This window comes from Taeniopygia guttata, chromosome Z (assembly GCF_048771995.1).
Source record: "Taeniopygia guttata chromosome Z, bTaeGut7.mat, whole genome shotgun sequence".
Classification (NCBI taxonomy): domain Eukaryota; kingdom Metazoa; phylum Chordata; class Aves; order Passeriformes; family Estrildidae; genus Taeniopygia; species Taeniopygia guttata.
In genome coordinates, this window is record NC_133063.1 from 66,120,417 (window position 1) to 66,138,634 (window position 18,218).

The following is an 18,218-nucleotide window of genomic DNA, read 5'->3' on the forward strand; positions in this document are numbered from 1 at the left end:
GCTAAATTTCAGAACAAACATAATGGTAAGCATGAACACACTAGAAAGTGATGGAGATTCTGTTTTAAAAACATAAAATGAACACTCAAAAACAGAAGGCATGGGATGTAAAAAAGACACACAAAAGGGAGAAGAAAAAAAAGTAAAGGTATTTATGAAGTTACCCACTTGACAGTGCTTATTATGACTGACATTCCAAGCAGGAAAACTCAACACTCCTGACTTTGTACAAGTAGTATACACAACAGTAATACAGAACACTATTTGTTCTGCTGTTCTAAAAGAGGTGAGGACTATTTCCACTTAAAACAGTAATTTGCAAACCTCTTGCAATCCCTAAGACTCAAGAAAGGGTACAGACTGACACTTGCTATTAAAGAACAAACACAGCAATAAATCACAGAGGTTAAGTAGAAAAGGTATAGAAGGAGCTAAAGAGAAGCAAGTCCATCTGGATACCAGTATGATTTTCTACATTTCTTATGCTTTGGTTTGCATCCTAGATTGGTCTTGGCACAGGCAAACCTGATTCTTTTCAAATGATACATAACTGGAAGACTGCTCTTCCACAGCACACCTGCTAAACCACAATCATTAATGTAGTGACCTTCAAGGAATCAAACTACTATAGTCTGAAAAAAACCACCTCTCAAAACGTGTGTTAAGAAGAACTTCAAATCCTCAGCACTAAAACTTACCTTTACAAATCTACTCCCACTGCATCCATAGTTGCTGAAAAGGGTATGGCCTTATCTTATTAAGAGTAACAGACATTATGTTATGCTTCTAAAAAAACGGTAAGAACATTGGGAAAAAAAGGGCAATTTACATAAGGTATTCACAATTGCAATACAGCTTTTGGAAGAACATAAGCTGGTGACACTGTGTTGAAAAACAAGATACACCGGGAGCATGTGGCAGATGTAAACAAAAATCTATTACCTAGCACAGCCAATGCGTTCTAAGCTGAAAATGCAAACCTTAAGCATTCAGTAGTTTTTCTTAAAGTTTGTAAAATGCTAGCCACAATTAATAAACAAAACAAATACTCTCTCTAAAAAGGATGGGTATGCTTGAACAACCTGAAAAAAATATCTACTCAATGCATTTTTAGTATGTAACACTTGATAGATTCAATGTTCTGAAGGGGGAAAAGAAAAAGCAAGCTTCCTCTGTTACTAAGTGAATAGTTTCTGATCAAAGCACGACAGTAAATGTCTGTGTAAATGCTACTGCCACTGCTGAAAGGACTTGCTCAGACATGTCTCTTCAACTCCTGCTCCTGAAAAAAAGTTAATTCAGAATTTAACTGGGAAAATACAACAGGCTTTACTTCAACAACATATTGCAGAGAAGAACTATAAATCATTCTCATACATATCAATACTTACAAAGCTACTTACAAAGCCTGCTTAACAAATACATCGAAACCGACGCGAAGGAGAAAAAAAAATGCACTTGGTTTCTTCCTAAACACTTAGTGAATGAAAAAACATTGTTTTTTGGCAAATTGTCTAAAGTAGCACTCACAGTAGACTTCTGTAAAAGTGTTTTCCTGTACATTGCAATGATCACACAAATATTAAGATGTCTATGACTATTTCTTATTTCTAATAATTTAGGACAATGATGCTGCCTTCTGAATCATCCTCAGTTCTGCATTCATTGTAAATATCTTTATATCTGAGACTTTGAGCAGGTATGAATATTATTTTTTAACTCCTATATATAGAGGATGCATATAAGTAGATGTGTCAATGTTCTTTCAAAAAAAAAAAACCCTCAGTGGAAACTTTCAAACAGCCTAACAAGGGAAAATTGCACAATGATTTGTCATACGGAAGAAGCCAGAGAAAGCAGAATTGTGCACCATTGCTCTTACAACAATAACAGAAGTGTATTTCCCAACCGGAAATTTCCTCAATCAACATTCTTTAACACACTTTTCCCCCCGCCCAAGAAATCAGGAGAAAGGAGATGAGTTAGTACAAACCTTAAGTCTTTCCCAAACCACTTGTTCGCTGTTCACAAGCCGTGAAGTGACAGGTACAACAGGGTGCGGTTTTTTTTTCCTATTCTACAAATACATCTCCACCCATAAATATCGACGAAAACACGTATTTCAGACTAAGTCTGAAGAAAAAAAAAAAATCCGTTTCTTTCCCTAAACTACGAGAGCAGTTTAATAAACGGAAGACGGGGCAGGCGCAGTGCCTGGCACTGAAGAGGAACGCTGACCCATCGCTCTGCGGCTCTGGACGGGTCCCAAAGCCTCACCCTCCCCTCTCCTTTCAACCAGAGCCGGCACCATCTCCCGCCCCTTCCCGCCTCCTCCACCATATTTGATGAGGGAAAAATTTGGCGCTCAGCCCCTTCAATTGTCCTCCGAGCCCCGCCGGTTCGAGGCGAGGAAGAGAGGCTGCATCTCCTCGCCCTTGAAAGCAAGCAGAGCCAGAGAGACGCTTCGCCTCGCTAAAGATAAAGCGAATACCTTTGCATAAAAGACAAAGCAAACATCGCCCCGGGCAGCACCGTCGCCCTTGGTACCGGAGCTCCCCTCAGCCGGGGGCACTGAGGCGATACCCACAGGAGCGACGGACCCAAGATGGCGGCCGTGCTCCGTCGGAGTGAGACTACATCTCCCAGCATGTCCTGCGGCACGAGCGAGGGGTAATGGCACTCGGGCTCACGGCCTTGCGGAGCAGAACTACAACTCCCGCGGGGCGCTGCGGCGGGACGGGGCGTTTATCGAGGGTGGTGTTGAGCGCCCGCCTCGCTTAAGATGGCGGCGGCGGGAGCGCGCTGAGCGGGTGCCCGGCAGGCGGACGCGCGCTCGCCCCTCCTCCCCTCGCTGTCCCGGTGTTGTGGCTCTGGCCACGGGCGGGGTCTGAGGGGCCTCGGCGAGGGGATCCCGGGGCTGCGAGCCTGCTTGCCGGCCGGTCGCTGGCAGGGGCGGGCGGCGCTTGGCGGCGGCACCCGCTCGAGTAGAGCCCGGCGCTCCGGTCCCTTCGGCAGAAGAAGGCTGCTGTGGGCGGGGGCCGCTCCGGCTCTTTCCCAGCTCGGCGGTGGCTGCGGCTCCAGTCTCCATGTCGGACAACCAGAGCTGGAATTCCTCCGGCTCCGAGGAGGACCCTGAGACCGAGCTGGGACTGCCTGTTGAGCTCTGCGGGGTGCTCAGCAAGGTAAGCCGCCTCTCGCCCATTCCTGCGCCCTGCCGCCCCCCATCCTCCTCGCTGTCAGGCCCAACCGCCCCGGGGGCTCGGGCCGAGGGGCCCGGTGGCGGGCGGGGGGGGCCGGGCGGCTCCGCGGGCGGCGCTGGCACGGCCGGGGCACCGCCACCTGACGGCGGAGCCCCTGCCAGGCAGAGCCGCGGCGGCGCCGGGCGGCCCCTCCGCCAGCCCCGCCGCCCCCTGCGGCCGGGGGAGCCTTTCTCGGAGCGGAGTCGCGGTCCCGCCGTGCCTGCCCCGAGCCCGCCGGCCGCGGGGCTCCGGCTGCCGCCACCGCGGGCGGCTCCCGCACGCCTCGGGCTCCGGCCGGGGCCGCGCCGGGCCTGGGAGCCGCGGCAGTCCGGGAGCTCCCGGAGGCGCCCACAGCCGGTCGTGGCTCCTCGGGAGCAGGCACGGCTGTGAGTGCAAGTATCAAAACAGGGCATTGAAATACTCCTGCGGCAATAGATAACGGGAGGAGCGGAAAAGGAAAATGGCTATACGGCTTATTTCCCCTTTTAAAAATAAGCATAGTTATTTTCTCTTTTATCGCTGAAAAGAAGGTGGCTTCCGAGCATGTGTCGGTTTATACTGGGAAATTTTATTTTCAGGAGTACTTTAGAGTGGACTATTGAATTAGTTTTCATACGGATATTTTAATTTTTTTTTTATTACAGAAAATATGTTCAGAATAACGATGAAATATCTGTAAGATTAAAGCACTGTGTTTTGAATTTTTTATTCTTGTCCTACGCAATAAGGCTAGGCACAAGCCAACGTAGGAGGCACGGGATGTAGAGATCTCACACTGCCCTGAATGCGTAGAAAACAGCCATGACTGAGTTCACCCTGTTGCGAGGGACTTTGTGAACCCCTTCCAGCCTGGAAATGTTTCTAATCCCAAAGATAAGAGGAATGGTTAGGAGAAGAGAAAGATCTCTGCTCTCATTTGTAGGATCTTACCTAATGCTGGATGGTGGAAGGAGGGGATGAGATGGATGTGAGATAGTGTTAGAGCAGTTACAGTAAGAGATTTTTGTTTGGCATATTTTTGCTGTTTTGTTTCCTTTTTTTTTCACAGCAAAGTTTTCCTTGGGTAAGATGCTTCCGTTGTTAGAAGGGAAGTAATTTGTGCGATGTAATTGATTTTTATGTTAGCAAATTAAATACAAAGTCCAGGTGCTTGTTCTCACTGGTGTGGCAGGTGAATCCATAGCTTCAGACATTCTAGCTGAGGTATGTGCAAACTTTTTATTTTTCTAGATGATTATGCTGAGTGTAGCAGAGAGTGTCTTTCCCATGAGGAGCTGGAATTTAATCTGAATAGTCAAGTATCGCGAAACCTGTCTCAATGAATATGTTTGAGGGGTAGGGTTACCTTTTGTTAGTTGATACCTCAGTAATTATTAAGGTAAACTAATTAAAATGGAATGGTAGCATACTGAACTTTCTACTAAGGAAATATCTATTTTTAATAACTCACTATGTATCACTAAGTTCTAAAATCATAGATGTAGGCTCCAGTTCACTTTGTGAGTAGTAGTTTTAGAAGTTCTTGCCTTCAGTAAAGAGAAAAGCTATGAAGGTAATGGAGGAATTTGGTAAGAGAAACTTGTTAGAAGTGTATCCTACTGGTCTTTTGAAATGTTTTGAAACCATAAGCTTTTTTCCATTGTATTTCCTGCTAACGATTTTAAGGTGGATACAAAGAAAGAACTTCAGTGGTAGAGGCTTTCAGGAAGCATGAGAGTCTAGATGCTTGGAAAAACACTGGTCCTTTCTTTGCCAAAACCTCGTGCCTACCTAAGTATACTTTAAGAAGTCTCTTAATTCATGGCACATTTGGATTGCAACAGCAGATGCAATTGCAAGCTTTGATTGCAACAGCAGATGCAAGATTCACTACTATATATGTTTCTGTTAACTTTTTCAGAGAAGGGAAGGTCGTTTTCTTTGCTTTTTTTTTTTCCAAGATAACTTTGGACTCTGCCTTGCACATCCTGGGAGGAGTTGGGAACATGAGAGATAGGAAAAGAGGAAGGCAGGAAATAATACACCTCTGACTGCTTGTGCTACCACTTCATGTGCTAAGCACACTTGAGGCTTTCTTTAAGTAATGCTGTATTTAGCAATTAGATGTATTAAGAGATGAAAAAGGGCTTTATATTTTAAGAGCAAATCAGGGTCTTGCCTACATCTGAAAATTGTTAAGAATTTCTTAGCTATAATTTTTTTCTTTAGACCTCATAATCTTATTACTAAAGTTAACATGTAATTGGAGTATGTGTTAATTAATGTATGTAGTACGAAGGGGGACCTAGACTGTTAGTTGACCTTTCCCCCTCATTTTTTAGACCACAAAATAATGAATGATGGATAGACTTAAATGTTAACCAGAGTTTTTCATCAAAGAACATTTGTCAAAATCAAAGAAATGCTTGCATGATAAGATTTATTTCAATGCTTTTGTTTCTATTTTTATCAAATGTATGACATTTGCACCATGTTTAATTAATAAATACTAGTGTATGGTCAGAATTATAAGGTGTCAGGTGATTCTGTGCATTTCATATGATTCTACAAAGTGCAGACAGAAAAAATGGTGCAAATGTAAGAACAATAATCAGAACTTTTGGTCACTTCTTACTAGATGTCTCTAGAATTAATCTGGAATTTGTTCCCAGAATATTGTTTTTGTTCAGTATGAATGTAGAGCCCCTAGAAAAATCTGAATAGCAAAAACATGTTGGATGTCTGCTGATAACCAAATATTGTCTTAGTGAAAGTAGATAGAATTAAAACCTAAAGCAGTATCTATGGCCAATATTAAATTAATAAAGCACGGAGTTCCCTAGGCACTGCAATAGCTATTTACTGGGATAATGGCATGTTTGTATTTATATGAAGATAACTTTATATCATATTTTATATAAATTATTCCATGTTTCATCCACTTAAGTCTTTTGGCCTAGCTTCAGATTTTAAATCAGGTGCCTAAACTTACCTTAGTCATTAATGTTTGATTTATTTTCCCCTCCCTTGTTTTCCTCAATTTGTGTCAGTATGTTTATTGGCTTTATTGTGACTGGCCTTGGCAGTGCAGTTGGAGTCCAGACATCTGTTGTCTTACTGACCTTTCAAAACAACTGCTTTTTGGTTGTTTTGGGAGTTTGTAAAATTATTCTAGTAGCTCCTAGGAGAAAAAAAGTTTTCATTTAGGAAGTAATTGTAAAAATATGTTGCCTTTTTCTTCAGGTGCTAAAAAGCCTAGAAAGTATCTATCATTCTTTTATTCTTGTCTTTCCATTGGCTGATCTCTGGAAAATTTTTTTACAGTGGACCAACTACATTCATGGATGGCAGGATCGATGGGTAGTTCTGAAAAGCAACACACTCAGTTATTACAAATCTGAGGATGAAACAGAGTATGGCTGCAGAGGCTCTATTTGTCTGAGCAAGGCTGAGATTACAGTAAGTACAATTCTATTATTAACATCATTCATGTTTTGAGGTTCTGTATATTTGTGTCTGGTGAAAGCAAACATGGGTATGGCAAAATCTTTAAGGTCATCTACTTGTGACAGTGGCATCAGTGGAGCACTATGGAGCAGGGCAAGGAATTCTAAATGCTAAACCAAACTCTTTTAAGTTGTGGCTTCGGCAAGCAACTTTTCATTCCTTTCGTTAGAAGGTTTTGTGGGTGGATAGACTGTCTGCCTCTGAAGGGTGCAGAATTTTTTCCATGGGTGAATTTCCCAGACCACCTTCCCAGAGGAGGTACCATCCTTCACAGTCTTTGCCCTCCAAAGAGGGTGGTGGTTCTTTGACTGTGGTCCTTGACTTTCTGAACACAAGTCTGTAGGTTTCCAAAATAAAATGTTCTCCTCTATGTTTCTTTCCCTGAACAAGTTAATGTGTTGCTGATTTTTTTTTCAAATGCTAAAAGAAGGTTTGGAATAGACTGGTAAGAATAAGGAGCCTATATATAAAAGAGCATAAGTTTTATGAAGCGTGGGTGAGGGGGCTGGGGTTGCTTAGGCTGGAAAAGAGGAGGCTGAGGGGGGACTTTTTGGCCCTCTTAAACTACCTGAAAGGATGTTGTAGCAAGTTGTATTTCAGTCTCTTCTTCCAGGTAGGAAGTGGACAGATGAGTCAGGTTGTCTTGGAGGTTTAGATGACACAGTAAAAATGCTTCACAGAAGGGGCTGCAAAACATTGAAACAGGATGCCCAGGGTAGCACTGGAGTTACCATCCCTGCAAGTGTCAAAAAAGGTGTGGATATGGCACTTGATGGCATAGTTTAATGGTGAATATGGTGGTGCTGGGTTGATGGTTGGACTTGATAAAATTGGAGTTTCTTTCCCAGCCTTTATGACTTGATGAAAAATTAAAAAGAATAATTTGCCTTAGAAGATAAAGAAAAAAATCTGGCTTTCAGAATTACAATACACATTATGACTAATGGTTGTCAACAAACATGCTGTAGTCTTTCTGCAATACTGTTAAATAGTCTATCCAGTTATGTGATTTAGAGTAAAAATAGCCAGACTTTCGCACAGCACACACATTCCTAAAGTAGCTGTGTTAAACCTTAGCATGTATGTTCACAAATTCCTAAAGTAGTAGTGTTAAATCATAGCATGTATGTTCTTATTCCACCAAATATATGGAATTTTTCAAGTTGAAGAAGAATGAGAAATATTCTTCCTTACTGATAATCAGCTTACAAAGAGAATTTTATTTAACACCTCTTGGTTAAAAAAAATGGACTGGATTGATTACATCAACCATATGTATTTTGGAGAGAAGTTTGTGAAGAAAAGGAGGTTTTTACATTTAGATGTCTGGCAAGTATTGTGGTCGTCTAAAAATTTAAACAGATAATGTAATTTGTTTTATTTTTTTTTAACTGTTTGAGCTTCTAGAACTTCCTCAAGGTGTTGCTTAATCAGGAATTGGTTGTGCACAACAGTCTCTAGGAGTTCTCACTGAGGTATATCTTTGGCAGTCTGTTGAGCATATGATCAGAACTTTCCAAAAATCTCTCAAGAGGCAAGAGCTTAGCATACCAACTAGGCAGAGGCAGGAAGGTGCCGGCAAGGATGTAGTCAAATGGCATCTGCAGGCATGTTGTACAGCACATTTCAGCAGCCTGAATTACAGCTGTGGTGGTGGAGTGAGAGGTTGTAGGGATACAACCATTGCTGCTGGAATGTTTTGGTACATTGCAGTTTACAAAGGGAAGCTGGCAAGCATGTCTTCAGATGAGGATGTATGTAACAATGGAACGTTCTACAGGTATCTTTTTCTCTCTGGCGCTTGTTAGATCTGGTAACTTGAAGTTTAATTGATGCATCTATTTTTAAGTTCTTGAACTTCTTGAATACATGGAGAGAGAATTAAAAGCATCCACAGTTCTAAAGGTTAATCAGATATTTTAGTTCCATTTTTGTTCAGGCTCCTGCTTTGTGAATGGTATTTGACAGTTCAGTTAGTAAATGGTATTTCTGAGAGCTAGTAAGTTCCATTTAGTTATATCTAGCTGTATTTAAAGTTATTGTTGTGGAATGTTAGAAGTTGAGGAATACTATTGGATCATTTCCTGTCTCTAGGATATAAAAATACACTTTTGAAACTCTCTTGTAATTATTCTTTGTTTTTTACAGGTTGTATTTAAAGCCAGAGTTTTAGCATTGATACTTCTGCTGCTCCTGCAACATTGATACTTGTTTAGTAGCAAATTGAATATTGTATTTTTTCAACTTTTCAATTGAAAATTGATTATGCTCAAAGATAAATGCTTAAGGTATTCTTCCTGAGGTTCATAGTTGATCTTTACTTCTGTATCCTCATAATGTCTTCAGTACCTGTAAGCTTTCCAGCATGTATTTAAATGTATAGGAAAACACAAACAGCTGATAAAATAAGCGTTGAAATGATAATGTGTGGAAACTACCTTTGCTTTCAGTGAAACTTACTATTTACTGAATGATTGGTAATTATTTTGGTAAGGAGGGCATGTCAGGTTTCTTACTGTCTTAGTTCAGTTGCACTGATTGGATATAGTTGAGATCTTAATCTTCAATATTTTTAAACAGTCTTTCACTATACTCTTTAAGTTCAGTTTCCCTTGATCTTGCTGATCCAGAGTTAACTACTTCTATCTTAACATGTTGTATTTCAGTTAAGTTTTCTGTAGTATGAGATGGTGTTGATAACTGTAATGTTCCCTTCTAGGAAAGGGTAGCTGGATTTTCATAAAGCTTTCTTGTAGGCACTTGGATTAGATATGCATGTTTAAATCCAATGGGGAATGTAATGATTTTTTGTGCATAATTAATTCTACTATTACTATAGAATGACCACATTTTATTAATATATAAGCATAAATTTGGAAAGTTGCTGTCACTGAATAGTATTACTGTACTTCCAGCAATTGAGTCCAATTATAAGTCATAGTATTAACTGAGACATGAATATTGTATGCAGAAACCCACAGTTGATTCTGCTCTTGTTGTATCATTTGTATTGCACTGGGTAGGGATTGATAGGTAATTTTACAGGAATATTTTGTAAGACACTCATCTCTTAACTTTATTTGATGGAAGAATACTAGTTAAATTTATGCTTATTGGCACAGCTTTTTTGTGTGTTTGAAGTACAGAATTATATTGTCATACGTCCAGAATAGGTATGGCCGTGTGACTGTAACCTTCATGGAATGAAAAATATGGGATCTCGGTAGACTACTGGGACTGAAAAGAGCCAATTTCTCTGGAATAGAGCAATAAATGATGAATATTTATTGTATATTCACTGGATTACATCAAGTAATGAACTGGACATATGAATTAAGCTTGGGGAAGGATGATGAAAGTCAGTATATGATGCTAGGTGATTTGCTTTCATCCACGTAAGACAAAACACCTCAAAGGTGTTTAATTGGTTTATAACGGGCTGGATGCTAAAACTGAAGATGAAAGTTCTGTTGTGTGGTCGGTGGATGAGATGAAATTATTATTATTATAAAAAGTTCATATGTGGACAAACTTAAGCTTTGTTATATTACTCTAGCCTGTGCATACCAAATTACTGCTGTTGATGGTAGTCAGTGCCAGTTGGTCTTTATTAAGAATACCCTTCTTTATCTTAAAGCTATGTAGTTCATTCATTCTTGAAGTCAAACTTCCAGTGGGGAATTCTGTGTACAAGGTTAAGAATGGATGTTTATGGCAGTTGGGTATATGTGGATCCCTGGGGCATGGTTTTGGAGTTGGAAGGTCTAGGGTCTGTTATGAAAAGAACAAAAAGAAAATGCCCTGTAGATCTGGAAGTCCAGCTTTCAGGCAACCTGGTCCATAAGCTTGTACTGTCTCTGATTGCTGTGTCTGTTCTTACAATGCCACTGTTGTACAGAGTGACTTGTGCTAATTCATGTAGTGACAGCATGATAAATCAAGAATAACATGGTATGCTCTGCCCCCACTTCAGGCAGTCTAAGAGGAAGGCCAACACTAATTTGATCATGGTAGGAATTTATATTTATATATTGTCAAATCTCTTTATAGAATTCTTAATATCAAAGTGTTAATCTGATGCATTCTAGGGGATTTTGCCTGGTCAGAGCAGTTCTTCTTCATGGATCTATATGGAGGATATGAAAAAATTATTAGAGAAATGTAATGCTTGGTAAGATTTTAAGAATGCTTAGACTCAGCTATGTGTGAACTTTGTATTTTTTGTCCCTAGAGGTGACTACGTAGCTACACAGAAGGTGTTCCAGAAGCTTATGTTCCAATTTAAACTTTAGCCTTTCTACTGATAGAATCTGTATTTGCCATGTTGCCTTAATCCAGTATTGATACTCATCTTCTTTCCTGTGTATATTATTTATGTAGAAAAATCTTTTGGTTTTAGTTGCTTAAACCAGATGCAACAACTGTGATGCAATGGTTTTCCTTGGCTTTGGTTATACTGCAATGATGTATATGCATACCAAAACTTTTATAGAAACTTGCTATTGGTTTCTAGTTTGGGGCTTTTGGATTACTTCGGGTTTATTTATTGTGCTATAAAGAGGCAAGTAGACAACTCTGTGGAAATGCCTGAACTAGAACTGTGCAATAAATTCAGTTTGCATAGTGGAGATACTTTCAAGTAAATGCATTTGTTGAGGCTTTTTTCTTCCAGAAACAGCAATTGGAAAGGACAGTTGCTTAATGAAGGCAGTAATGACATTTTATATTAATATAAAATTGCAAGCCAGCCATTTAGTTTTAGAATGAACTTCTAAAAGGTGTGGGGGTTGAGTATCTGTTGTGAATGTCTGGAACACAGGAAAAGCAAGAAGATAGAAAATGGAATTCTGTCTGAGGGACAGTTTAGTGAATTGTCTTAGCTTTTTTTCCTTCCTAAGTAGTAGTAAATTGTTGTTGTAAAGAACTGCATAAATATTCATTTTATAAATTAGGACAGATGTAAACATGTGTTACTTTCAGTTTACAAAATTAACAAGAATATTGTACATGAAAGGGTTAAACTGGCAGTTTTCAATTTTAAATTTCTCATTTCCTTATATATAGTCTGAAGAGAGACTGACATGTTTGTATCCAGTAATCAACCTAAAAATAAAAATCCTACTCCACTTTTTAAAGATATGGTTAGTTGAACAGCCACCTTTCTTCAGTCTAGTAGTATTTCTGTTTTATTTATAGAGTGATACTGACCATTGTAAATAATTGGGCACTTGTGAGAGGAAGTACAGACTGACATTTTTAAAAATAGATTGGCTGGTTAACAGCAAATGCTTCATGAGCTCATTAATTAAAACACATGCAGAACTTTCCTATGTGGTTTTTTTTTTTTTCACAGAAACATCAAACCCTACAAATCTCTTAAGTTTTATCATAAAGATGTGTATTTTTAATTGAAGGAGATGTCAGTGCTAGAGAAATGCTCTTAGTAGCATAAAGAGTCATGTCCTGCAAAACAGACTTTCAAAATGTCATCTTGACATTAACAATATATTGATGTGTTTCTTTTGCACTTTATACAATGTGAAATCTAACAGTATTTTGGACTCAGTTGATGTGGCAGTGTATAGAGGTGGTATAGAGGAAATACAGCTTGGATTTACCTTTTTTTCTAGCTACTACATCAAAATTTGATTTTGCTAAGATACCTGCTTATGATAAAAGAATGCTGATAATTGCAGTGTCTATCTGCTGTTAGATTTGCTTGAATTTGTTGCTAGTTAAGTTGAATGGGAACTGATAGGTTTTAATTTGTGGAAGTTTTTATTAAAAAGGCTAAGCCGTAAGACCGTGCCCTGGGCAGAAACACTAGCAGTAAATTCGTAGTAATTACTAATTGCTTGGGTAAATATTGTTTCCAACTGTCTGAGGCTGCAAAACAATCTGGTGTAGCATGACATCATGGGCATTTAATTGAATAATTAATTTTCTGTAATTTGATAAAGTGCCTTCTCAGCCTTAGTTGCTACTTATAAAATGACCTGAGTAAACTAAGACGTATAATACAAGCCCTAACTGGGTCGGGGTTTATTTAGGTCATATGGCAATTAGTACTCTTTGGCTTTGGTGTGTCTCTCAATCAAGTAGTTAAATCAAGACTGGTGGGAGATTTTGGCTAAGTGGGAAATGGACATTCTAAATAGAGGCAAATGTGTTTAGGAATAATTACTCATATGAGAAAGGCCTGAGGTGATTTTGTTTTGTAGAGGCAAATGCAAAAGAGCAACAGGATGGAGAAGAAGGGAAAGGGAGTAAATGCCTAGAAGATAATGACACTGGACTGCTGCTGGTATGGTACATGGAAATTTCTTGAAATACAGGATTTTCCTGGACAATTAGTTTTGGCACTCATATCCTATGTACAAATTTGTGTATGCCTCTTTGTTGTCTGAACCAGCCATTGATGGCTTGATGTGAGATGAAAATGTGTGTATGTATTGAACTTTTATAAACAGTTAATATCCTGGTCAAGCAAAAAAAAAGAACTATTTGGCAAGGTGGAGAAAGGAATGATTTCTTCTGTAGTGTGTATTGAAGAAATTAAGTCAGAAATGGAAAAATGCACATCTAGATCAGCTCAGGCTGTTCTTTCTACTATGATGCAGGTTCTAAAATGATTAATATGTAAAAAAAAATACCTACAATATATGTTAACCAAATATCTTGCCCGTACTTAATATTGCTGAAGAATTGGTTTTTAGTATTTGAATATAATAATGTGTTTTGAATATAATAATGTGTTACCACACTCTTGAACCTAGAGTTGTAATCCAGCAGTATTTCTGTCTTTTTATTATCAGTGAGACTATAGTTCCCCAACATGACTTTTTTTATTAAGATAATTAAATTCTAACACTGTTCATTATTTGACATACACTTCAGGGTCATGGTTCTTGCCTGTGGAGCAGTATACTGGAGCAGTTTCATGCTGTGGAGTATTTCTTGCAGATGTATACTAAGTTTTGAATAATTTCAGTGTTTTAGGTATTAAAGCTATGATTTTGTAGCTCGGCAAATTTTTCCATGCTACTTTTAATCCTTATTCTTGCTCAATCTGAATTTCTATGATTTTTAGTAAGATTGATTTATAGTTGATTTCTTGTACACTTATATGGTTGGTTTGTATGTCACCCTGTCCATGTCTGTACTGTTGCTCAACAGTCCTCAACTTACTATTTATTATCTGATGTGTCTTGTGATAGCTGTTAATGACATTTTCAACAGCTCTATTGAGGTTTTGTACAGTATTAGACCTCACATTTGGATATACATTCACAGAATACTAAGTCATATAGTCAGAATACTTTTCATCTACTAATATGCAGCTGCAGCCGGCCATCTCTTTATTGATGCTTCCTGGATCTTAACTGCATTTTTTGTTCATACAATTAAAATAGTTTGTCGTAGATGACTGCTTGAGTGTTGTTTTCCTCTTCTCCCAGTTCATCTTCTTGCCTCTTCCTTTAGGCATATACTTTAGTGGCTATTTTCTCATATTCATGTTGAATTCTAGTTAGGGTGAAATCAATCAAATAGTGTGGCCAACTTCACCAGTTTTTAAATCTGTTGGATGTATTTTTCCTCTCAACTGAAGCCCATCATTCCTTTGTTAAGAGGACAGAGTTAAGTTCTGTTAGTTGGAACACAACTTACTACCACAGGTCTCCAGGTATTGTACTGAGGTTGTACTGTAACTGGTGTCTAATATGTTCTTAAGGCTTGTTAAGTTGCTGTATTTTAAGGACAAGCATTGCTCTTTCTTAAGTTCTCTTTTACAGCTCTTTCAAAACTAATTATGTGTGCATATATAGATCTATATGTATACACATGCAAATATATATAAAATAATGAGAGGTAGCTGTGATGGCAGACATTAGACTGACAATTCAGGTCAATTTTAAACTTTAGAATGAAAGCTTTTAGACTGACATTTATTAGCAACATGCCTTTTCCTTTTAATTAGTTTTTACACATTGTTAATTATTGCTGTACCTTACCTATTACACAGTAACCATTATAATCTTTTATTCAAAGCAGTCACTTATATCTGACTTACATCCTAAATTATCTGTAACTATGCAGTACCATGGAGTCACTACCATATTTCTAGCCTGATATCTTTGTTCGTGATGGTCCTAGTTGCTAAGGTGAAGGTAATTTAATTGGAGAACTCTTCAGTGAGGGATGGGGAGGGTTGGATGACGGGACAGGTATAGAACTGAAGCATGCATCTTTTGCCAAAACACACACACAGGTCCAAATTAGGATCTTTTGTAAGCACCTTTTAATATATTATTGGGTCACTGTGATTCTGGAGAGGTGATCCTTTTCCAGGCTGCAGCCTAGTGGCTTCCTTGCCCTGTTTATCAGCTGTTTGGGTTTTTTTCTTCTAAGTAGCCACTGCTATCAAGAGCAAAAACAACCTTCCCAGCTGTGTAGGATGTATGTTTTCACTAACTGGTATTTGACCATTAAGGAATTGTTTATGGTTCTGGGGCTATGGCTTTTCATCTGTGTCCATAGTTTCAGGGTCTTTGATACCTCATGCTTAGATTTTGTATCATAACAAGAGACACCTGGTTCCAAGGTCTAGTTGATAGAGCCAGTTTTCGTAACAATCTAATGAGATCAGCTCAGGACTGGGAATTGCATAGTTAGTATAAATCCTGTTGCTAATAATGTTTATACTGCATTTATAGAAATGCTTACACAGTTGTACTGTGTTAAGTTGCTTATGTTGGATTCAAACCAAGCTAACTTAAGTCTTAGTGTGGTGCTTCCACAGGTAAATCAGGCCCCTGTTCTAGCTGGAATGCCACTGATTTCCTAGAACTGGAATTTTCATTCCCATCACCATGAATCTAAGTCCAGGATGTTCTACTCTGTCTGCAGGCTTAATACAGTGCTGTGAAGCATGGCTTTTCTCTTAGGGTAGAGTACCTTCTCTGGATAATGACTCATTAATTTCTTGTGAAATCCGTATTGTTCTTTTGCCGCTGATGTGTGTGACAGTGCTCCTGTGCCACACTGCAGTACACTGTGTGAGGTACAACTAAATTAATCAATATATTAATACTTAGGAGTGCAGCAGTGTTAGTGTGATTCCTGCTCCTACATTTGACTGTCCAATAAAATTAGCCTTTAAAAAAAGTGGCTCAGACAGTGTTTTCTGCATTCTCTAAAGTTAATACAAAATTGCTTGGCTTTCTTCCTGATTAATAACTCTAGTTTCTTGCTCTATATTATGTGGTTCCTAAGAAGTTTGACATGGTAATTTGTAATTAGCTTGAAGTTTTCCTGTAGTATAATTCTCTTTTTTTTTCTGTGGCTGATGCATGTTGTTGGTGGATAGTGCAAATATTTTGTTCCAGCTGGAAACATGAGGAGTGTCATATGAATTTGTTTGCAGGGGATTCACTTAGACTTGGTTCTCACCAAAGCATTAACATGTATGTGTCCATTTCCAGAACATGTACTTCGCACTAAATGTAAGTTTTATGAGTTAAACCAAGTTTCAAGTTCTTCAGACTATGTTTAAACATGACAGGCCTATTAGTTATATCCTGATTTCTCTCTGTGTGTGTCTAAATCTGTCAATATCAATTTGCTAATCCGTGGAGCTTTTACATGTATCTGTAGTCACTAGTAGATCACTTAAGGTGACAGCTGCAAGTACGCTGGTTTATGACTATTTCAGCCTAGCCCTCTTTCTTCTAGTAACGCAGTGTCATTTCATGTCTTTGACTAATTTTTAGCTGACATTTATAGTACATGTTTGTTATACTCTAGGTCTTGCTATTAAGTAATTGTTTTTTCAGTAGACACTTGAGAATAGCAGTGTCAGGGGTATGTTTACATATAAACCAACACAGCATGACTACCTAGTAATTCCACTTTATTAACACAGAAATATTTTGATAAAATATTGATAAAAAAAAAATCATACACTGTAAGATACTCTCTTGTAGGATAGATTATTTCCTCACAAATAAATGTGAAAATTGTTTTTATATGATCACTTTATGCATCTGAATCTATTCGGCAGGTGTGCAGAAAACCAGATTGACCAGGTTTACACCTGAGATCTGTAATTTCAAATTTTAAGTATCATTTCAGTACTAAAGTAACATACAAGGTATACTTGATCCAGACCTAAAAGGACAGTTCCCCCATGAGAGAGCTTCTTTGCAACGGATCAAACCAAGCTAATTTTAAATTTGCATGCTATGCTAACAAACTAATTTTATATTCTGCTTACATGCTTCTGCTTTCACTGGCCTTTACATTAGCTAGGTTTTGAAAAGATAAGATCATTATTTAAAAGAAAATTTAGTGTTTAAAGGCATTTTGGGAAGAAAATACCTGACTCAAGGCCTGGAGTGGAATATTTGCACAATAGCAAATAATGTAAAAGCATTTAATAGGCTTTTGTATTTTTAAGCCTATTTTCTTTATAAATTTTTTTTCTTCATGTGCGAATATGCACTTATGGGAAAGTTTTCTTTTTAATGTGCTAATGAGCAAGAAGTTAGATATCCCACATTTTGCCACTAAAGGTTTATCACTTTCAACAGGCATAGAACTACCTTATTTACTTGCTTGTGTGTAATAAGGTTTTCCTCTACTGTAGCGAGAAAAATACAGTGCAAAGAAATGTAAAAAGAATACAACTGGTCAATGTAACTAAAACGTGGGTTCTTATTGCTTAAGAATAATGACAAGGAAAGGCAAGACATTGTAGTCCAGTGTTTCTATGAGGTTTTGACTGGATTTTAGAACTAAGAAAGGGAAACCAGAATTTTGTGTTGTGACTCTTGGTAGACCTTAGTTCAAGAGATTTGTGGATCTACTTGGCTTTTCTTGGGAGCAGCAGGGGGCAAATATAAAAAATTGTAATGTCTTTTGGGACTTCAGGACATTATTAATAAAATGTAGTTTAAGCAATGAAGTATAATGCTTTCCTTAAGTTGTTCCTTCCTGAGACTTAGATCCAGGATAGATATTGATATTTAAAAAGTCCTTGCAAAATTTATTACTTCAGTGTTTGTAGTTCTAAAGCCAAGTGTCTTCAAAATAAGTCATAGTGACAGAAGGATCTTGATGAGCTTTTATGATTGCACTGAGTGGATCATAAAAGATGATCCACTTTTTTGGATGGGGTCCATCCATAAAAGTTGAGGGGTTGGGGTCTGGGGTCGTGGGTCTGGGGTCTGCCATGCAGCCTCTGTGAGGAGACTCCCTGTTGTCCTGCACAGAACATGGTCAGCTTCAGTGGACACAGTGCAGGGCACAGCTGAGCTTCACAGCCACTGTGTGATATTTCAAGGTAAACAGAGCTAAATAGCAAACATACTGCTCAGCAGTGTGTAAGAAAGAGAGGAGTGAGGAAAAGATGTGAGAAACAGACGGCTGGGCAGGAAGACGTGCTCCAGTCACAGAATGAGATCCCCTGCAGCCTGTAGAGGTGTTGTGCAGGCA

At 38.7% G+C, this 18,218-nt stretch overlaps 2 protein-coding genes across 7 annotated transcripts in view; one reads left to right on the forward strand and one right to left on the reverse strand.

The window, feature by feature from the left end:
- Positions 1–2,641, reverse strand: part of POLK (DNA polymerase kappa) — a 30,676-nt gene extending 28,035 nt beyond the window's left edge. For 3 of the 5 annotated variants that reach the window (XM_072922214.1, XM_072922213.1, XM_072922212.1), the window contains exon 1: positions 1,994–2,624. The gene's annotated coding sequence lies outside the window, so the exon portion shown is untranslated. Of the gene's footprint in view, positions 1–1,993 lie in introns of all 5 variants that reach the window. The other 2 variants (XM_030257366.4, XM_002187603.6) reach the window with 2 other exon arrangements.
- Positions 2,642–2,704: 63 nt separating this feature from the next.
- Positions 2,705–18,218, forward strand: part of CERT1 (ceramide transporter 1) — an 80,097-nt gene continuing 64,583 nt past the window's right edge. For both annotated transcript variants that reach the window (XM_002188114.7, XM_012577763.5), the window contains exons 1-2: positions 2,705–3,182; positions 6,543–6,677. In XM_002188114.7, the coding sequence (XP_002188150.1) occupies positions 3,087–3,182; positions 6,543–6,677 (231 nt within the window). In that variant the 5' untranslated portion in view covers positions 2,705–3,086. The remainder of the gene's footprint in view (positions 3,183–6,542; positions 6,678–18,218) is intronic.